At 36.3% G+C, this 23,293-nt stretch overlaps 2 protein-coding genes across 2 annotated transcripts in view; one reads left to right on the top strand and one right to left on the bottom strand.

Moving 5' to 3' along the window:
* The window catches only part of LOC129765452 (TWiK family of potassium channels protein 18-like), a 104,559-nt gene that overhangs the window by 36,232 nt on the left and 45,034 nt on the right, over positions 1-23,293 (top strand). The window contains 1 exon segment of the mRNA XM_055765801.1: positions 19,206-19,846. Coding sequence (XP_055621776.1) covers positions 19,672-19,846 — 175 coding nt within the window. The 5' untranslated portion in view covers positions 19,206-19,671.
* LOC129765453 (uncharacterized) lies at positions 9,790-16,550 on the bottom strand. Its single transcript, XM_055765802.1, has 2 exons — positions 16,316-16,550; positions 9,790-11,647 (listed from the first exon to the last, which is right to left on the bottom strand). Exon 2 carries the CDS (start codon positions 11,612-11,614, stop codon positions 10,553-10,555), a length of 1,062 nt encoding a protein of 353 aa, XP_055621777.1. The 5' UTR covers positions 11,615-11,647; positions 16,316-16,550; the 3' UTR covers positions 9,790-10,552.

Genomic DNA, 23,293 nt, shown 5'->3' with positions numbered 1-23,293 from the left:
ATAATACATAACTCGCATCTCCATTTTTCCGGACGTCAGAGCTGCGAACAGTTCTCATCCAGTCTAATAGCCAAATGCGACCAACAGGTATTTAAAATATTCACAGTAAATTATAGAAGCGACTTTCATATATCCCGCCGACGTTTCTGCTATATTAGTCTCTCATCCGTGAAAAATAATTGCTGTGACCATTTTTAAACCATACGTGCACACACTGGATTCCGAAATATTCGTCCACAGCCCATTCTCATATTACAAAACAAAAGGGAAAACAGTTTCCATACGACTGAAAGTTAGAAGATGGACTATCCGCTGTGAAGCAGAAAGCATTTATCATCCTTCCTTCCTCAATAACCGAAGTGGAGTGGAGGAAATCCGTGTGTAGCAACAAACACCCAGCCAGCAGGTTCATGACTCTGCTAGAGTCCGGAGAATTTCCATGAGGAAAAACGAGTTCTACGGATCCATACAAATTACCTTTCTAAATTTTACATGGAATTGTGCTGCCTTTCCTCGAGGTTTTCGCTGTTTCCCACAATGCTGCAACCTGAACATTTGGAACCAGTGGAACATTTCTTGTGTTAGATTATACAAACAGTGGTGGCAAAAAAAATGTTTGCGATTTTTTAATGAAAGCTTGAACAATTTCCTATATTGAACAATTTCCATTGTTTGACCAAAATTCTGTAGTTCTTATAGATTTAAGTTTGATTTTTTTTTTAATTTTTAGCTCTTTTAACTTTTTTCGATAAAAATATTTTAAGAACTTCAAGACCTTCACCATTTAGTCAGAGAATGAAATATAGGAACTAATTTAATCTTTCATAGAAAAAATACAAGAAATAATATAAAAAATGTATTTTAAATATTGAAATTCATTTTTCTAAAAAATATTTTTTTTATTCTGAACGAAAATTATATGACTACCAACTACCAACAAATCTCCCAAACATCGGGTGAAGGGCACTGTAACAAGGAGAAAGATTTAAAAAACAACAAGCGGTCATTTGATCTATTTACCCTCAATCAACAGTATGAAGGGAAACATCATATGAAAGGTTGGCTTCACCTTCTAGTTGGATTTTTTCATCATTATTTACTAACTCTACCCAAACAGTATCGCAATACATTAAGGTGGTGATAAATTAAGGAAGGAAGCCACAAAATGGCTGCCACAATGGCGCTCACTTCTTTCATCTCCCTCTCTCACCCCTCGTCCGATATGCAAAACAATTCAATAATTTTGCGAAACAGTTAACGTTTTTGCACACTTCCCATCAAGTAATATCAACTAAACTCTAATCGACTCTCACAAGATATTAAATTTTCATCTGCCGTCGCAATGTATAATGAAAAACGTCGGAAAACTCGCTAGTACTCTGAAAGTTAAATTTTCATTTTCAACTTTCCGCAATGGTTTTTCTGTATTGGTGAAGGCATCGTTATTTTTCGACACTGATGCCAGACAACATCATCGAAACTGCTTTAAAAACCACCCAATAAAATGTTATTCTTGAGCCATAGCGTTTCATGTCATGAAAATCAATAAAATATATTTGTGTTGATATAAATACAAGTATTATTTTCACGTTTAAAAAGTCTATAATGTAAGTTTTAACAACTTTAACATTGGTTAAGGAAATTGTATTGCAGAGCTCGGAACACTGCCACGGCTGCCTCTGCTATCAAAAATAGTAAACAGAAAAGTATTACATTCAATCAAAATGTGTCGGCCAACGAAGAGAGGGAATAAAGCTCTCCAACGTAAATATGTGAAAAAATACGATCAACGAAGGAAAATATTAAGGAATCATCAACATCGAGTTACTGTGCGGAAGAACTTGTTAATACCGAATGTTTGCCATCGACAGGTATGTATATAAAATAAATGCGCTGAATGATTTAAGAGTTCTGCGTTTCTCAAGATTTGCATTATGAGCTTGAAAATTCAAATTCAATATTAAATTGTTATTTTTTTTTTTTTCAAATGTATTCCAAGACTCGTGTCAGGTAAGCACCACACAGTCTGATAAATAAATTGATCTATTTACGTACCAAAACCAAAACAAACGGTATGCTTTGCTCACTCACAAACACTATTACCCCTTGAAAACACGTGGTTTCACCTATACTACTACAATGGCTTCGTTCCATCTTCACCTTGATATGAGCTACGTTTTTGAATTCTTTATTATACTTCGATATAACGTACAATTCGATACAACGTACAATTTTGAAAGTAAAATGTACGTTATATCGAAGTTTCCCTGTACAATGCTTACTTATGCATTTTTTCACATTACAGGCAAGCTTAGTTTGTGCGAGGAATCGCATAAAACAAATCGTACAAAACAAAGCAAATCGTATAAAACTTCGCCAGTAGCTTTAAAACGTAGTGTTCGGTACACAATTTGAAAAATACTTTTCTTATGCAGTGGATAGTGTGGGATATAAAGCAGGCATGAGAATATATACATCTATATGCTATGTTTTAATTATCGATTCATTTAATTTGCACTAAAATCAACCCAGTTCTGGTGCACTTTACATAACAGTGTCGGAAAACGCAAATGAATATGGCATCACTTCAAGAGTATGAGAGGCCAGAGAGAGAATTGAAATGTAGATATTGGGATTCTCCAATTAAGATGTTGGATAATGCATTGTATCGAGTTCATTCTGTGTACGATTTCTGGAGCGAGAGGTGTCTCCCGAGCTAAAAGAAAAATACACCAAGATGGCCTCTAAGTATTGCGAACCTGGTCACGACAATGGCGTGGTCGACGCTCCTCTGAAGTAAGTATAGGAAGGAAATGAAATTAAATAGTGAAAATGTGACACGGTTATGATTGCGGTGCAGTTTTTTTACGAGCATGAGATAAACAATTTTTGTGTTTAATAAAAAAATACAGGTTGGCAAAAAAAAATGGTAAGCCAAGATCGTAGTCGGCAAAAAAAATTGAGGTAAGCCGAAAGAGAGCAGTTTCACCAGCATAGCATAGAAGGCAAAAAAACAAGATAAGCCTAACAGGAAGAGAAAATGGCAAAAAAAAATGGGAAAGCCTTTTAAGAAACTGCATTTGCTATGGTACACCGCAATCACAAAATGGCCGTTAACAACGAATGAAAATATGTATGAACCCGAAGAATTGATGTGTAAGGTACAAAGAAAAAAAAATATAAATCCGACGCGGCGAAACAGCACCACCTGCCATCCTGTTGAACTATGTTTTTTAATCGAAACGTTCTGTATCAATTGCGGCGTCAAGGGTCGTTTACTGAGAGTGTGTCCAGTCAACTGTCTGATTCCTGGAAGCGATTAAGTGAATCGTCAAAAGTAGCGGTAGTCAACACCAAACCAAATGCAATATCTACAAGGAGAACACTGAGAGACCTGTCATGTCATGGAACTGAGTCCGAATCTCTCACTTGAATTAAGTTTTCTTGCACTCGGTATTTTAAAATTCAATTAAGCGGATATGTTTGAAGGAATTACTTCGCGGATATGTTTGATAATTTCATTATTCTTTGCCATTCGGCCCATCCAGGTGAACTTCAATAGGTTTGCAACTTGTGCAGCTCGAACACTGAAATTTTTGCGATATGTACGCAAGGTGATAACGGTGTCGTGAATGCTAGTGTTGCAGGAATGAACCATGATTTCGATTGATTCGAGTGCCAGGATTGATCAATTTCAGTGCAAAGTCAACACAGTCAGCGGATTTGTATTTGATCGGTTGATTGCGAATGTTCAGTACAGTGAAGGATAATGGAATGTTCAGCAGGGAATTGATATTCTTGTACGTGTCGAATGATCGGCAGGTATTTTTAGAGAAGTTCTATGTGATTGTGTCTCGTCATTTTTATGAACATTTCCGTCACAGTGCCAGGTCGGCCAACGACTAGATGAACTAACAGCAGTAGGAGTTGTCGAGCGCAACAAGGAGCCGATGGCCATCTCCTACTGTTCGTCAATGCTCGTTGATCCGAAGCATTCCAACGACTTCCGTTTAAGTATACGAATCGGTCCAAATTGTTTGAAGGGGAAACACGAAGGAGTGAGAAAGCATTCAGAGGTCAGAGGTCATGAAGGGTCGCGACGTAACCTACGTCAAAGCGGACTTTCGTCAGCTGCCGGGCCTGTTGTTCTTCTCCGCAGACGACAAATTCAGCATTCCGGAGGAGATTCGCAAGCAGAAACTATCCAAGTTTGCCAAAAAGTACATGGTGTGACAAGCGATCTGCTCTTGCGGAAAGCGGAGCGCCCCCTTCGTGATGACCAGCACGGTAAACGGGCAGGTTTACCTTAAGGAGTGCCTACAGAAGCGCTTAATACCACTATTGAAGCAGCATGAGGGCCCGACCATCTTCTGGCCGGATCTCGCTTCGTGCCACTATTCAAAGGACGTGTTGGAGTGGTACGAAGCCAACGGGGTAACCTTCGTGCCAAAGGAAATGAATCCGCCCAACGCGTCGGAGCTTCGCCCAATAGAGAAATATTGGGCGATTATGAAGCAGGTCCTCCGGTAGAACCCAAAAGTTGTCAAATCGGAAGCGGACTTCAAGAGAAAATGGATTTCTGTTCAAAAAAAACTACAACTGTAAGATGTTGGATAATGCATTGTATCGAGTTCATTCTGTGTACGATTTCTGGAGCGAGAGGTGTCTCCCGAGCTAAAAGAAAAATACACCAAGATGGCCTCTAAGTATTGCGAACCTGGTCACGACAGATAGGACCCGCATAAAAAAAGGGTCCCCCTAGAATAATAATATCTCAAACCCTAATGATTCCGTTCGATTTCCTTTTGTATTCCTGTTGTACCTTGGGACATGTTGCGTTTTCGTTTTCGTGTAGCTGTAGATGTACTTTTAGCTGAACGTCGATGTGCTTTTAGCTGAACGTTGGAACTTGTTGCTATTAGAAATCATGTCATGACCAATATATTGCATTTAATGGAAGGATTTAACGGGTGTGGAAAATTTGAATGCATCCTTGTTGTTTTCGCGCTGTCAGTTTTGAAAAAACTACAATTTATTATTGTTATTATTTTTTTTTTCATTGATTTGTGACACTTTACCACTAAAGGGTGTGGCTTTCGTGTCATAACACAATTTATGTTTTGAAATGAATCTTATACAGGGTTTTCCAACTTTAAATTCCGAAAGTAAATTGAAATAAAACACAATTAGAATTCAAATTTCGATGAAACTTTATTTCAAATTAAAGTTTGGTTTATGCCATTATGTGTGAAATACAACATCATTCAAATGTCCACCTAGGACTTCCTCGCACACCTTGATCCGGAACAGGTAATTTTCGATGACTTTTCGGCACATATGGGGCGGTATCTCGGTCATAACTTCACGAATGTTGCCTTTCAAATGTTCAAGAGTTTGCGGAGAGTTGGCATAGACACGGTCTTTCGCATAACCCCACAAAAAAAGTCTAACGGGTTCAAATCGCATGATCAGGACGGCCAATTGGCATCTCCAAAACGCGAAATTATGCGTCCCTCAAATTTCGTTCGCAATATGGCCATGTTCGGTCGTGTTGTGTGGCACGTGGCGTCGTCCTGCTGAAACCACATGTCATCCGTATCCATATCTTCAATTTGTGGCAAAAAAAATCGGTTAACATGCGGCCATAGCGCTCACCATTCACAGTTACCGTCTCGCCGTGCTCATTTTCAAAGAAATACGGCCCGATGACTCCACCAGACCATAATGCGCACCAAACAGTGACTTTTGGCGGATGCAATGGCCTCTCAACAATCACTTGTGGATTTTCTGAGCCCCATATACGGAAATTTTGGGTGTTCACATAGCCACCGAGCTCAAAATGTGCCTCATCGCTGAAGAAAATTTGATGCGAAAATTCAGCATTTTGCTGCTGTTGTTCGTTCACCCAATCGACGTATGTCCGACGCATTCCATGGTCACCACGCTCTAATTTTTGTACCAGTTGGACTTTATATGGATGTAGGTGCAAGTCCAAATGCAAAATTCGCCACAATGATGTGGTTGATAAGCCCAATTGCTGAGCACGCCGTGGAATCAAAACATTCGGGTCATTCTCCACACTGGCAGCAACAGCAGCAATATTTTCGGTCGAACGCACATTACGATGATGCACTGGTTTTACAATATCCGCTACGGATCCAGTTTGTTCGAATTTACGCACTACATTAGCGATTGTGGCTCTGTAGGCCGTCCATGACGTCCGTCCGTAATGCTCGAAAAACATTTGCCAGTTTTTCATCATTTTTATAGTATAATTTAACAAAGTTAACACGTTGTGCGATGCTAAAACGATCCATATTGTAAAATGGCAGACATTCAACTAACGATATGACGCTTTGGTTGACAGCTATGTCAAACGGTTGTCAGCGCAAGGCTGTATACTTTCGGAAGCCCGAAATGGAAAACCCTGTAGTAATGGCCTAGGATCGTGAAAGAGTGAAACTTGGACGTCAATTATTCTGAAATTTAAAAATTGAACATACGTTATGTTTTTTTTACTTTAACCCATGAACGACCAAGCTGTAAAAATTATTTTTCTGACGAAAGCCATTGGTGCAATTTCGATTATTAACGCTAAAGGAACACCAATGTTCAAGAATTATTTTTTTTCTCATCTTCCATTTTCCTGGAAATGACTGTTCGAAAAATCGAACATTGGCCGAAACCCGCACTTTTTTTTGGCAAGTACAAACATACTACGAACAAAAAGTCACTTCAATTAGCAAATATACGGTATTCATAAATGCATCAATTTTACATTCCGGGAAGAACGAGCACAGGAGAATGGATGTCTCTAAGTAAAAACCCAAATTAATCCACCTAAGGTGAAATGTGGAATTTCTTATTTCATGTAATTTTAACTTATTACTGTCAGGGTATTTCTTTCAAACGAAAGCATATGCATTTTTTTATTGTGGGTTGTGGAGAAATGTAAATGCTTAAAAATTATTTCTTCGCTATTATCCATTTCTCGAAAAAATGAACATTTTCCATAACCTGCAAAGTACCAAAATAATACGAAAAAACGATGGCATAGAGGGTTGGGAGGTTATTATTCGGTATGGCGGAAGAACATTCACATCAACAATCTCATTAGAATCCTCGTTACGCGTACTGATCATTCCCTCCAGCTCCCCCACACACAAAATTCTACGAGCCGCCATAACCTACGGTTATTACGGACAAAAAATCATACAGGTTTTCAATAATATTTGCAAAATAATCGATATTTGCAAACATTCACAATTGAAAACGCAAGAATAAATGAAAAACCTTCCGTCTTCCAAAATGAACAAATCGAAGTGCGCTGCGGAGGTAAGATGTGTTGGTGTTGATTCAGCAGAAAAACTTGTTCGTTTTGACCAACGTTCGATTTTTCGAACACTCAATTCCCCCGACTGTTACTTTCCTGAAGGAGGCTCAATCGAATGAGTTTCGTCCTCTATCACAATGTATGTCCTATTGTCAAAGTAATACTGTAGAAAAGTTCACATATTTTTGTATTTTATTGGGTTTTTTAATTGAAATTGAAAACAACTTCCAAACATACTTGCTTTAAATCGAATTTATTGCCAAAAAAGTTACACCAAATTGAATGAAAACGATGGTAAGTGGTAGCTAATAAATTAAGCTATCTCTTAGTGCAAAAACATTAATAAGCGGTCTGCTCAATTGCGTAGATCATAAAATCAACCTTTTGCTGTCTTCAATAAGCTTCTAGCTATATATCAAAACAAGCAAAACAAAGCATGAGACTGGATAATTGCACAAAAAATCACATTAAAAAATCACACAAAAACTATTGTCTCTGTACATCGAATTATGTGTCATGATATTCATTCAAACAGATTCAAACGCTATGATGATCGATGCAAATGAAAGAATAGACGAAAGAAATGAGTGAAGTGGTGAAGAAATTGCTCGAGAAGACGTAAATAAAAAAACCGTGTGAACTTCTGATCAGAAATGTGTTGTTGAACATGAAGAACATGAAGGTTATTTGATGTCATCGGGTTCGAACAAAACTGCAATTAATCACCATTAAAGTCACGCAAAATGTAATCAATTCCTCTTGTGAAGAATGGCTTCCGAGTCCTCAATTGTGGAGTTTGCCTTTGAAACATATTTTTTAAGAAAATAAAGAATTGTGCTTGAAAATACCTACATACTAATCGATTATTTTTTGTAATTGAAATGCTGTTCAAAGCCATGGAACCATTTTTTTTGTATAGGCTTAGAACGACACATTCGGATAAATGTTATGGTAAAGGTAAATGTTACTTTCGGAAAAATGTTCATTCGGGTAAATGTTCCATTCGTGTACCTGTCGCGTTTAGGTATTTATTACATTCGGGTGATTGGAATTCGGTTGAATGTCTTTCGGGTAGCTGTCGTTCGGATAACTTTCTTTCAGGTAAATGTGACACAATCTATATTTACGCGACCTTGTTAAGAATAACTAAGAATTGTAAAACACAATAGGAGAGAATGATTGAAAGCTACTAAAACTACACAGCTTCAAAATCTAAACTCGATATGCTCGGAATCATAATAATGTTACTTGGTCCGGTTTGAACACCAATCAATTCATCATTACATAATACACTGCGTTCATAACTATATAAATATACGAAGTCGGTTGTATTGAGGTATATAGTATAGAATACAATAACTATTTTCATTTACAAGACTGGCCTTTTGAATTTTATTGTTGTGTCCAGGCGCGAAACATTTAAAAAAAATTACCATGTTTTAGTGTGTATCTCGTTCGCCAAACCATTTATTCTGCTTGTAAGCTGCATCTGCTATTCGTACGACCTCTTCTTATAAGTTCTATACATTAAGCCATACCATGACTTTTCGGATTTTTTGAATTGATGCCAAATTACCCAATTATCACGCTGTTTTTGATGCAAAAACAGAAGTAAATGATTTCGATGTATTTCATTGCACTTTTGAGTGTGAATTCATATTGATGAAAAGCTATCTGAACCTGGCCTTTGGAAAAGATTTTCCTCAAACCATCAGACTGCCGCCTGTAAAGTTCCAAAATTCCTGCAATAGTGAAACCCATGGGATTACCTTCTACATTAGTTTTTGAACCCGCAGCTTTGGTGATGGGACCTTTATGGTTTGGGGAGAATATTCTCAAAAATATCTTATCACGCCTTACCAAGGACGCTCACTAACGCTCGGTCGGACCTAACTAAAGGATCGCCTCCTATGTTTCAAACTAACCGGGCAATCGGTGGAATACAGGTTTGCTTGCGAGAGGCCCACTTGCTCAGTTCCTTATCCTCGTAAAATGGGGACTTCGCCCGCATTACATTGACTTCAGAACAAATTTTATAAATAATTATAAAAAAAGTAACTTATTAAAAAATTGCCCTGCACTGAGTTAATACGTAAATACCTTTTTTTTTCATTTTACTGCATTTAATACCGTATGATTGGAAATTTTAAATTTAGGCGCCTTACAAAATAAAATTCGTAGCTCTTTTGTTATTCAGTATCTAAAATACAGAACGATTACATGTGAGGGTTAACTAATCTACGTACTGACGTAGTTGTTACCTTCATTTTGAAGATCACGGTACACACTTTTCCAATATATTCAATATATATAATAATATATATATATATATATATATATATATATATATATATATAAGATAAACTTTACGGGATTTCTTTCATCTTTTTAAAAAAATACAACTTATTGCTGGAAGAGCTAAACTAGAACTAACTTTATTCTCATTCCTATGTTCGAGGGAAACCTATTCCTCACTTAGAATTATGCTGACTTAAACTGGGTTGCTAGATGGAGAACAATGGTTGTTTGTTCAGGACCGATCGGACGATCGGGCGACGGGATAATTTATGAGTTTATTCTCGTACGCTTCCTGATGTTTATGGGTTGATGCTGGCATGGCTTGAAGTGCTGATGCTGTGGGAACGATCGATGCTCGAGAAAGTGATGTCTCCGCTTTCCTTGGTATCGGGTCCGGCTGGATGTGCGATATGAGTGATGTTTCTTTGTTAGTGACTGATGTTTCGGTTTTAACTCGTCCCCCCTCAAGTTTTGCTCGTCCCGAGCAATTTTGTTTGTTTATTGATTTCAGTTGACGTTTAATGAAATATAAAGTTGAACCAATCATCATAATGATTATCGTTGTGCTGATGATGCCGAATCCTATGCGGTGGTTGAGGTCTAATGTTTTTAGATGTTCTCTGTTTTCAATGTGAAGTTCTTGCAGCTCTGATAAATTTACGTGACGTTCGATATGCAATGTTTGAATTTTGTGTGGTTGTAGCGGTAGTATTATCGGATGATGAAATTCTATTTCGTAGTTTTCATAGAGCTCGTTGTTGACGTATATTGAACAATTATGGAATGTGATTTGGAAAATTCCTCTAAGGGTTTTATGATGTGTTCCACAGGTGCTATTTATTGATGCATTTCCAGATATAGCTTTTACTAGCAGTGTTCCATGTGATAGCTGAATGACTTCTGTTGATGGGTATTTTTCTGTCACTTGCCTGTTTGTCCTTGGATCAATCGACTTTCGCATTGATCGTTGCTGATATCTGTTAATTGTTTTCTCTCGCATAAAGTAACGTCATTGTGTTCTTCGCAATTTGTTCGGATGGCAAAAATTGTGCTGTCATGTTGGAGTACGTTTTTATAGTTTATCTTGATGGTTCGATTATTGTATGGTAATGGTTCAACGCTGAGTTTCTTGAAGTGGGTCGGTATCAATCTCGGGATATTCGCACATATTATTAAAGATGATCCTCGGTAGAACACAGTTGGAGATAAGTAGCTGTAGGCGTCGTCTAAATTCTGGATGTTCAACCCGTCACTTTGGATTTCCTGAGCTATCATTTCTAACTCTTTCTGAGTGAGGATAAATCTACTAACAATATTGAGTTTTGCTAACACTATTGCATTTTCTATGGAATTGAGTATGTCGAACAATGTGTACAAATTGAAGATAATGGAAATTTTTTCGTCTTCGGTAAGCAAGTAGTTATTCTGTAATGATAATTCTTTTAATAAATTGTGCTGGCTTCTGAACTGATCGTTTATAAAATTTATTCTGTCTTCAAATCTGGTATTTATTTTCAATTGATTATTGTTTTGTTTTACAAGGTTTTCTTCGGTTGTTTTCAAATTCTCCATATTCGAATTAATTATTTGTAGGTCGTTTGCATCTAAGTTTCCTGTTACTAATTTGATTACACTGCCTAGAAAATTGATTGACCTTTTACTTCTGATATTTCTGGGTTGCAAATTATTATAAAGGTGTTTTACATCGATTAATGTTGCTTTTATTAATACAGAGAAAGGACCATTTGTATTTGGGAGAATTGATATTACATTTTCTATGAATTTTATTGAGACTTCAAATTGTGTTAATTCGATTATATGTAAAATTCTACTGTAGCCAGCTATTATTCTACCCTCCCCCTTTTCAAGAATCAACGCTCCTGCGTTGTTGGTTATTTCGCTTATTTGAATGGTTTGAGGATATGATATGGTAAGGAATGTAGATATAATGAGGTAGAGGAAGGTTCCGGTATGTTTCTTCATCTCATCAGGTCAGTGGTGAATAGATTCTTCTTTCTGAAATGAGAAAAAGGTGTTATATTCTTTTTAAATTTTCTTTATGTATTTCCCGGCCAGAGTCGTCAACAAGTATTCTTCCTTTGTTTTCTACGACTATGACTGGTGAATACTTTTATTTTGTTTTCTTTTTTATTCCTTGAACCTTGTTGTATTTTATTTGTCCTTCTTCGAAAGTGGGATCAGGTTCTCTATGCTTATTATGGTAATCTAAAGCTTTATTTTTTGTTTTCTGATGAGCTAATATGATTTCATCATAAATCTTGTTTCTATTTTCAATCAGTTTGTCTATGTCAAGAGGTCTTTCCTCTCCGTCTTTTACTCCATAGAAAGCTTCACGCGGTTTCATTTTTATTGCGAAATGTACTGAATTATTGTATTGGGTACAAGCTATTCTAAATAATTCTTTTTGAGAAATGTCATTAAATTTTGATTTCAGGCATCGAAAGATTTCAGCCAGGGTGGAATGGAATCTTTCGACTATACCATTTGACTTACTATGGTTCGGAGGTGTGAAAAACATATCGACATTTAGATCTTGTAAAAGTCCTCTGATTTCGACTGATTTTATGGCGGGTTCATTGTCGCATACTATTTGTTTTGGGGTACCAAAAGTTGCAAAAAGTTTTGTAAGACCTTTCCGGACATCAACGATGTTTCTGGATTTTATCGGTATTAACATTCCATAGCGGGTGAATTTATCTACTGCTGTAAGGAACAGTTCGTTAGGGATAATGAATATATCGATATGAACGATATCCATTGGTTTTTGAGGGTTAGGTGTAGAGCCAAGTGTAATTTTATATGGATGACGATCATATTTCATTTTAGGAAAATAGAATTTATTTGAAATCTGCTGTTGGTTCTCCCAGATTCCTCTATGAGCATTGCTATGTGTTTGTTCTATTTTTGCATGTTGTTCTTCAGCAGTTTTTAGATCAATTAATATTTTTTGAGTGATGAAGACTTTAAATGTTTTTGTTCTATTAAAGTAATTTCTGTAAGTGTGTTGGATTGTATTGATGAGTTTTTCGGGACAGTGAATGCAGTTTATACGTCTCGGATCCATGTAGTTTTTGAACATGTTAAAAAGTACTGGAACACAAAAAGTAAGTTTGGTAATAGTTCTTCGGAATACTCTAGGAAAAATTTCTTCATAAATATTTTCTTCATCAGGTCCAATTTTTAAAACAATTTGATTGTTGAATGCATTCAAAGGTTTCTCTGTACATTTAATGAATTCGGAATCGTCTGTATCAGCTGAGTGTACTGTTACATTATCAGATGATGCGTCGTCATCTTCTTCATTAAAGTTCAGTTCATTTTTAATTCTTGAAAGGCTGTCAGCTACAACATTTTGTTTTCCTGGACGGTAATGAATGTCGTAATCAAATTCGCTGAGAGAAAGTCGCCAATGTACCAACCGATTATTAGTATCCTTTAAATTTAAACCATAAGTTAAAGGTTTGTGATCTGTGTACAATGAAAATTTTCTACCGTAAAGATATGGTCGAAAATATTTACAAGCCCATACTACTGCAAGTAATTCCTTTTCTATTGCAGAGTATTTTTCTTCCGATTTGTTCAATGTTCGAGAGGCGAAGGCAATTGGCTTATCACTACCAATGGTACCTTGTGATAGAACAGCGCCTATGGCAAAGTTTGAAGCGTCCGTGGTTAGTATAAAAGGTTTTGAGAAATCAGGGTATTGCAATATGTTACTCCCTATTAAGATTTCTTTGCATTTTTCGAAAGAGGCAATGAATTCTTTTGAGTGTACTATGTTTTCATTTTTACGAAGAGCGTTTGTTAGAGGTTTTGCGATTTTTGCAAAATAAATTTTCGATAATAACCTACGATACCTAGAAATCCTCGTAGTTCTTTTTCATTAGAGGGTAATAGCCATTTTTTATAATTTCAATTTTATCTGGATTTGGTTTTACACCTTCTGGAGTTACAATGTGACCTAGAAAACCTACTTCTTTACGCAGGAACTCACTTTTGTCCAATTGTATCTTCAGATTGTGTTTTTGCAAAGTTGTGAAGATTTTATTGAGATTATCCAAATGTTCAGTAAGACTTGTCGAAAAAACAATTATATCGTCCATGTAAACTAAACAGATGACACCAAAATGTTCTCTCAGAACATTATCCATAACACGTTGAAACGTAGATGGTGCATTTTTAAGTCCAAACGGCATTCTCAAGAATTCATAATGGCCGTTTTCAACACTAAAAGCAGTTTTAGGAATATCGGCTTTATCGATTTCTACTTGATGGAAGCCAGAAGCAAGATCAAGAGTTGTAAAATACATACAACGTCCTAATTTATTTAAAATATCTGTAATATTTGGAATGGGATAACGATCATCAATTGTTTTCTCATTCAATTTTCTATAATCAATAACAAGCTGATTTGATCGAAAAGAGATTTCTTAATGGCAGATGTTCCATATTCTGGGATTTGCAATTCGAAATTATTAAGTTCTTCAATAGGAAAGATTGTTTTCAAACTAACATCGCAAGGTTCGTTTGCATGATTGGTCAATATCACATGAATGAAATTATCTTCTACTTTGTATAAACCTGAAGGAATGCTTACGTGAGTGGAAATGTAGAAATCATCGTCAAGCAAAAAGTCACCATTGTCTTTTTTTGTTGGGAAATGAAGAATTTTAGATTCTTGTGAATTAAGGTGTACTGAAGAAATGTCGGGATATTTCCTGAGCATTTTAATTTGTCCTTTTGGAAGTTTGAGTTCATTGCTCGCCGTTAAAATGTCTGCTTTTAAGTTTTTCAGGGATTCGTAACCAATAAGGCCATCGAAAAAAGGGTGGAAATCAAAAATAAGAAAATTTAGTTTTTCCGTTCCAGGGATATTAGGAAAAGGATTGAATTGAACATACTGATTAACTATATGTGAACCTGCAACATTTCGAACAGTTGAAGGGGTAGTGTACTTACAATTTTGTAAATTAACATGTTTTTTTGATATGTAATTCCGATTACTTCCTGAATCTATTAATAATTTTAGAAATCCTTTATTTGTTTTAACTGTTATATACGGTATAAAATTATTCATGTGACTTGGTCCGATTCGCCGACCACTTGAAAATTTAGATCATCAACTGATTCAGATTCTGGTTTTTCTTGAGTTGCTTTAACTTCTAAATTTTCTTGGTTTGTAATGTTATAGATGGACTCTGGAAACTGAAAAGATGGATCGTCCTCCGGGAAAAGTATTTCATTTGGATCATATTCTTCCATATGGTAATTTGGACGGAAATTACGGTTCATATAATTGACTTGTCTTGATCGTATGGAAAGATCTATTTCCATGGGAACTGGTTTTGGCTGTGGTGTAGGCTTAGGTGCGAAAGCGTTTTTGTTGGCAAATGGGTTTGGTTGGAAAGGTCGGAATGAGTTTTGTGGTCTTGGGAAGTTAAATGGATTAGGTTTATATGGAAATAGTTTATTTGGAAATTGTGGTCTAGGTTGATAGACATTTGCATTTGGTTTTGGTGTGAAAGGAATCATTTGTTTTTGTACTAACACATTTTTCGAAGGGATTGGTGGTGGAACAGATGAATTGAATGACTTTGTACGTCCATAGTTATAATTATTTTCCTCTAAGCATAATCTCAATGCTTCCTTCATTGTTTTAGGAGATTGTGCTCTAATTATAGGGCCTAAAGGATCTTTCAATCCTGATAGGAATACTTTTAAACCCATGTCTTGATAAAATTGGGTTTTTGCTATTCGTACGGCTGCATTTGGCTCATTTATGTTCAATAAATTGACCAATAGAGAAAGTACATGCGATACTTTCGAGTAAAATTCCTCAACAGTTGTTGTTTGATAGACTTTGAAAAGATCTCTAGTCAAACTAACCTCATCTCGTTTATCGCTATAATGAGTTATGAGGGTGTTTTTAATTTCATTCCATTCAACAGGAGTACCGTAAATTTCTAAAATATTATCTGCATCGCCGATGATTTTTGATCGTATGCATATACGCCATGTATAGGAGAATTTTGAGCACGTTTTATTAAAGGAATAAGTTTGTCGATTGCTCTAATAAATGAATGCAATTTTACAGGATTACCATCAAAACAAGGTAAATCCCGAATGATCTGAGGAGTTTGTAACGATTTCAAAATTTCTTCTGTTTCCCTAGCTTGATGATTTTGAGCGTTTTCTGCTCCTGCTGGGGCAACTAAATGTGCGCCCGGGACAATATTAACGCCAGCTGCTTGTGCTAGCTGAGCGGCTGTTGCACATTGAGCTTCCAGTCGAAGCTGGTGAATAACATCATCCCTATCTTCTATTTCTTGCCTTAAATGAGCAATTTGTTGTTCAAAATGATCCATGTTTGATCAAATTAAATTATGAACTTTTTGTAAAAAATAAAAACTTTTAAAATTTAAACACTGAAATTTTTCAACACTCTTAAACTGTATTATTTTATTTCACTTTTTTCTTTTGATTTAGTTTTTGTTGGTTTTATGTTAATATTACTTAAGATTATGTGATATGTCAGCGTGTCGCTTACCACTGGTGGGGGCTAAACGCTCTGAATTAGTAAAGGTTTATTGTTTTGGCGTGACTTCTCTTCGATGTTAGAATCAAAGTCCGCGATTATTATTAATACTTAAACTATTTACTTACGCGTCCTTCCAATCTCGATGTCCGTTCGAGATTTTCCGTTAGTGGTCGATGGTTCCTCGCACTGTGTTCTTTGATGTTAAAAAAAATCACTGCAACACAATATTCACTCGCGGTGGCACTTAGGCGGAAATTTTTTAAACTTCGAACACTTAGACGGAAACCGATCCACACGACTGCGCCAGATAAACTTTACGGGATTTCTTTCATCTTTTTAAAAAAATACAACTTATTGCTGGAAGAGCTAAACTAGAACTAACTTTATTCTCATTCCTATGTTCGAGGGAAACCTATTCCTCACTTAGAATTATGCTGACTTAAACTGCGTTGCTAGATGGAGAACAATGGTTGTTTGTTCAGGACCGATCGGACGATCGGGCGACGGGATAATTTATGAGTTTATTCTCGTACGCTTCCTTATGTTTATGGGTTGATGCTGGTATGGCTTGAAGTGCTGATGCTGTGGGAACGATCGATGCTCGAGAAAGTGATGTCTCCGCTTTCCTTGGTATCGGGTCCGGCTGGATGTGCGATATGAGTGATGTTTCTTTGTTAGTGACTGATGTTTCGGTTTTAAATATATATATATATATATATATATATATATATATATATATATATATATATATATATATATATATATATATATATATATATATATACAATATATTCATATAGACCGCAAAGTCTATATGAATATAACATCGCTCCAGTAAGAAACAAAAACTCCCTCGTTTTAGCTCTTTTCCCATTCGCTACTCTTCGCAAATGGTGACCGAATGATGACATTATTTTTCGTGTATCATTTATCGCTCTGCACTTGTCTGTGCAGCGTTATAGTAGGACGGGACGATATATGCGGTTCAAACTTGTATGCAGGCTTCGAAAATGGTGTGCGATGTTTGGTACAGCTCGGATATGCAATCAACAGTCTTCGTTCCTCTCTTTGTTTAATCATTTAGAGTAACACAAGTGAGTACTGTCATTCATACAAGTATCTGAATGATCCACTCATGTTTGGTTGTATATTCGTGAGAGGTTACTAGCATGACATATTGTGTATCATTCAATATTGATAGATATCTACTTTTTGTTTCAAACTGTATCCCACAGACTTATTTACCCTCCTTTATACATATCCTTGCACTTGCTTGCTTGAAGCAGATGAAACTAGAGCATGGAGTAATTTCGTGCCATACGGTGTGGTATTTTTCGGCTGCTACATTTGCGATAAGGAGTGAGAAATTGCTTAGTAACTCTTCTGTGGAAATAACATGTATCCCGTAACGGGGTTGTGGTTCCGAAGCACGGAACATTACCGTCATGTGGTGGGTTAGATGCAGCCAGCGGTCGACTTCAGATCTTTCTGTCTTGTGGGAGAAGAAAGCATTTCACAGCCGAAAGATGGCAAACTGCAATATGGGATGAATATGACATGAAGTTAATACTTTCTCTTGAAATGGAACTATTACTCATTAGCTAAAATTAAAACTACAATCGTGAGTAGAGCACGAATGATGATGATGATGATGATGTTAACACATAAATTTCGCTCTCATTGATGGTGTTTAGAATATCACAAATAATCATATTGTATTGATGATTTCTAACTTTAAATCTCTTCTGGTTCTTGAACGATGTTCCTAGAGTGACTTTGTTTTCCCAACGAGATATAATTTGCATCATTAGTACTCAACTGAAAGTTTCATGTCAAATAGCACGTCTAATAATGTCAAACCTAAATATTTGTTTAATATGAATCTCCTTAGACATGATTTTCAAATAAACCAGCATCATTAACAAACATTGACATGAAAGCAAGAGAAAATAGTTGACTTGAAGTGAAAATGGACCGTTATTATCGGATGTTCCACTTCTGGAGATAGTGAAAACAATATTATTTGCTACAAATTATTACATTACAATAAAACTATTGGAAAACTAATTAGATACAAAAACTCAAAGCCAGAAATCTTGAACACAATTTACCTACGTAACTGGTAACATATAAAATTTATAACAACGGTCCGTAAAATTGCAAAACATCATTAATCAGGTTGACTGATGATCTACCAGAGATGAATTTCAGTTGTCCAGTAAGTCCAGTAAGCGACTTGACACTTTGAATGGATACGATGTTTATTCGAACGGAGGCACGCTTTGAAATCAAAACCTTTTATTATTATTCCACGCTGAAAGATGGACAAATATTTGTCTACATTCTGTAGCCGAGGAAATGAAAAATATGTGTTTTCGCATGGATGTAGGAATGTTTTCGATGCAGTGAAGAAAAACAAAACGAGGGTGGAACTGTGGAACGCTAACAGCACGAGATGAATCAATAATGAATACCTTAGATTTAATTTGGCATGCAATGTGTAGTCGTCCATAAAAATAATGGTGTACAGGGGTTTCTTGGCTCAGAGAACATAGCGCTGTATTTTTACAGCTTTCGAACATGGAGCCATTCACCATGTGATTTGTTTGATTTCAGATTTGCCACTTTACAATCCATATTGTCCGGCAACTAAACAATCGTATATGTAATCGTATATAAAGAAAAATTACATCAATTGTGATTCTTGTCGAAAATTATGTACCAAAAATTAAGTTCCATTCAATAGCACACGTCAAACATTAATAGGGAAAAAACCCCATCGAGACCACAATTAGCTTTTACTTAAATTCTGAACCTCTATATATTAGTGATCAAGTTTCGTTACGGCATAAAAGCGCAAGCCAAGACATATTAATCTATGTAAATGATTTATTCGTGAAACATATCATATTGTGTTCCTAATAGGAAAAATAATTCTACAATTTTGTTCACACAAACCATAGCAACTAATTATTTTTTATTTTCTCTCCGTTCTTTTCTATTACTTTTCCACAGATCATTCGAATCGGTGCTGCAGCTTCAAATATGATTATTCAAAGCAGATAGACGGCTAACTAGTATGAACAAGGTTCATCAGCGAATGGGAGCAGATTGAAATTAGTCACCGCACCCGTTCTATCCGTGTGCTCGAGCAACTGAAAAAACCGGAAGGATGAGTCATTCCAAATTTGAACTGAAACAACAACGTCGGCTTTACCGAACTCATCAGCAAGCGCATCAGAAAACGAGAGGTTGTGAATATAAAGTAGTTAGTGGTAATTGGGTTATGCAGCTGATTTAATCGAATTGGACATGTTGCTCTGATAAGACCTTCGGTGCGCTTTTTTTCCTACACCTGCAGGCGCGACATAATTCGTGTCGCACGAAGGATTAGAAGAAACAACGTGAAAAAGAGTGAATTCGGCAGAAGAACATAAGCAATCGGAAACCAAAATTCGTTCCAAACCTTACACAGACAAATATGAACACAAAGTCACCTCTCCAAGTTCCTAACTTTATCGGTAGTAACACTTCATCTAGACCACAAAGCCCCTCGCTGTGTTTCTCAACCTCCTTATCAAAAGTGGACAAAAATGAACCGGTGACCCTATGTGGATGCCGCAGAGCTCCAAAGTCGCAATGCTTCTCTGCGTTCGGTAAGTTGGAACCACGATTGCAATCAGATATACAGCAATTCCAAATGAAATCGTCCTAAAAATGCAGATTTTGAAAACTTGTATTTTTGATTCCAATGAAAGTGTGTATTCCGTTTGGGTGAGAGGAAATATGAGTTTTTCACATCAATTGGGAATTTTTTGACTCATGCGTAACTTTTGAAAAGGGCGTATCGATTTTAGTAATAGAAATCTTTGATAATTTATATCTCAAAAACTATCAGTCGTACCGGAATAGTGTCTTAGAAAGAGTTATAGAGTATTGATTGTTGAATATGAAAAAAATGTACACTGAGAAAAAAATAGTACTCTTTTTTTTATTTATAAAATAAAAATTCAATTTGCAATATCCAGAATAAATTTTTTTTTTTTCATACAAAATAGAAGTCATGCAGAAAATTTAAAAAATGGTCCCAAGATGGTAAAACTTTTTTTGACAAACTTTGTGAAACATCGAATTTTTAGGAATTTTTGAAACTTTGAATTTTTGTATGTTAACAATCATTTTTAGCCACAAATTATGAATCCTGATGTGATTTAAAACAAAAAAGGTTATATTCAATCTCCTTCTAAATGTAGACATTCTCGAAATATTTAAAAAAAATTCTAATTTATTGTCTTTTCCAAATACATCATCATGGTTCATTTTTTGACTCAAGCGTAACTTTTGAAAAGGGCATATCGATTTGAGTAAGAGAAATCTTTGATAATTTATATCCCAAAAAATATGAGTCGTACCGAATTAGTGTTTTAGAAAGAGTTATAGAGTATTGTTGGCTTAGTTTAAAAAATATATACACTGAGAAGAAAAATTAGTACTCTTTTTTTTATTTACAAAATAAAATTTTAATTTGCGATATCAAAAAATATGTATTTCTTAATATTTTTTTTCAATTTTTTCATATAAAATAGAAGTCATGTAGAAAATTCGAAAAATGGGCTCAAGATGGTAAAACTATTTTTGACAAACTTTGTGGAACATCGAATTTTTAGGAGTATTCGAAACTTCGAGTTTTTGTATGTTAGCAGTAATTTTTAATCACAAATTATGAATCCTGATGTTATTTAAAACAAAAAAGGTTTTTATCAATCTCCTTCTAAATGTAGCCATTCTCGAGATATTTAAAAAAATATTTGTATTATCAATACTCTATAACTCTTTCTAAGACACTATTTCGGTACGACTCATAGTTTTTGATATATAAATTATCAAAGATTTCTCTTACTCAAATCGATACGCCCTTTTCAAAAGTTACGCTTTAGTCAAAAAATTCCCAATTGCTGTGGAAAACTCATATTCCCTCTAATTCAAACGGAATACATACTTTCATTCGAATCAAAAATACTTATGTTTTGTCATTTGTCGATTTCATTTGGAATTAAAGGGTGTGTCACATCAAATTGCATCACGGAAAAAACGCTGTAGAAATTCGCCCAGTAGACCGATCCTTTTGAAAATTTTAGACAGTAAAATAAAAACTATTAAACAACTTTTGGCATTTTCTTTTTATTCATACTTCGAGCCCAAGCCCGTATGCTCGCACCTTCCTCTTTACCCCGTCCATAAGGTTCTGTACAACGTCAGGTTGTAGTTTTTTTTGAACAGAAATCCATTTTCTCTTGAAGTCCGCCTCCGATTTGACAACTTTTGGGTTCTTCCGGAGGTCCTGCTTCATAATCGCCCAATATTTCTCTATTGGGCGAAGCTCCGGCGCGTTGGGCGGGTTCATTTCCTTTGGCACGAAGGTGACCCCGTTGGCTTCGTACCACTCCAACACGTCCTTTGAAAAGTGGCACGAAGCGAGATCCGGCCAGAAGATGGTCGGGCCCTCGTGCTGCTTCAATAGTGGTAGTAAGCGCTTCTGTAGGCACTCCTTAAGGTAAACCTGCCCGTTTACCGTGCCGGTCATCACGAAGGGGGCGCTCCGCTTTCCGCAAGAGCAGATCGCTTGCCACACCATGTACTTTTTGGCAAACTTGGATAGTTTCTGCTTGCGAATCTCCTCCGGAACCCTGAATTTGTCCTCTGCGGAGAAGAGCAACAGGCCCGGCAGCTGACGAAAGTCCGCTTTGACGTAGGTTTCGTCGTCCATTACCAGGCAATGCGGCTTCGTCAGCATTTCGGTGTACAGCTTCCGGGCTCGCGTCTTCCCCACCATGTTTTGCCTTTCGTCGCGGTTAGGAGCCTTCTGAACCTTGTATGCACGTAGGCCCTCCCGCTGCTTGGTCCGCTGGACGAATGAACTTGACAAATTCAGCTTATTGGCGACATCCCGGACCGAACTTCTCGGATCACGTCTAAACTGCTTAACTACGCGCTTGTGATCTTTTTCACTGACAGAGCATCCATTTTTGCCGTTCTTCACCTTCCGGTCGATGGTTAGGTTCTCGAAGTATCGTTTTAGTACTCTGCTGATCGTGGATTGGACGATTCCCAGCATCTTACCGATGTCCCGATGTGACAACTCCGGATTCTCGAAATGAGTGCACAGGATTAATTCACGACGCTCTTTTTCGTTCGACGACATTTTTCCATATTTACGAAAAATTGACAGTGAAGCATGGCCAACGTGATCTATACACTCTTATCTGATTATAAGCGAAAGCTGAAGATATAATTCCTAAAAATAAAATTTCTACAGCGTTTTTTCCGTGATGCAATTTGATGTGACACACCCTTTACTCTATAATCAGTTAATCTTTTTCGTCTTCCATTATTTTTAGTTTATTAATTTGGTTCATACATGTTCACTTTTTATATATTATTTTTTTGTCTCACATGTAAGAACCGCCCATAATTAAAAGCACATTCAAAACATATACTTTTTTCAAATATTCGATCGGAAAAAAGGTCGAAGCTCTCAAGATAGTTCCTCGTTTGACAAGCAATCTGTAGCTGCACATTCATGAAAGGCAATACATTCAAAAAAGTTTGCCGATTTTCTCAATCGTTTCTTTCACATCTGCCAGAGTCGTTTTCGATTTATTCATTTTGATCTATCAGGGTAAAGGGAAATAGGTGTTCACGACAAACTCAGCGATAAACCGCTGGACTTAACTGGTTTAGGAATACAGGTCGGACTCAATCATATACAGGCTCGATTATATGTGATTCGATTATATACAATTTTGGAGTCGATTATGCACGTTTCGAAAAAAATATATTTTTTACATTTCAAGTCTGACTTATTTCGAGGAAAAATGTAGCCTTTGAACGTTAAGGTGGAATTGGTGTGGATATTATATGTACAGTTGGGTAAAAATCGTGATTTTTGAAGATTTTGCTTGAATTTTCACCAGGAATTGTTTATATCGATATTTCAGCGAAATTAAGAAAGATAGAAGTTGGGTGTCAAGGAACAAATTGTAGAGCAATTTGAGAGCTTTAATTTGATTGATAGAAACAATCAAGTTCAATATAAATTTTTG

The sequence above is a fragment of the Toxorhynchites rutilus genome, chromosome 2 (assembly GCF_029784135.1).
Source record: "Toxorhynchites rutilus septentrionalis strain SRP chromosome 2, ASM2978413v1, whole genome shotgun sequence".
Lineage (NCBI taxonomy): Eukaryota > Metazoa > Arthropoda > Insecta > Diptera > Culicidae > Toxorhynchites > Toxorhynchites rutilus.
The sequence above is the reverse complement of the archived record's forward strand: the minus strand, read 5'-3'. Positions and strand labels throughout refer to the sequence as shown.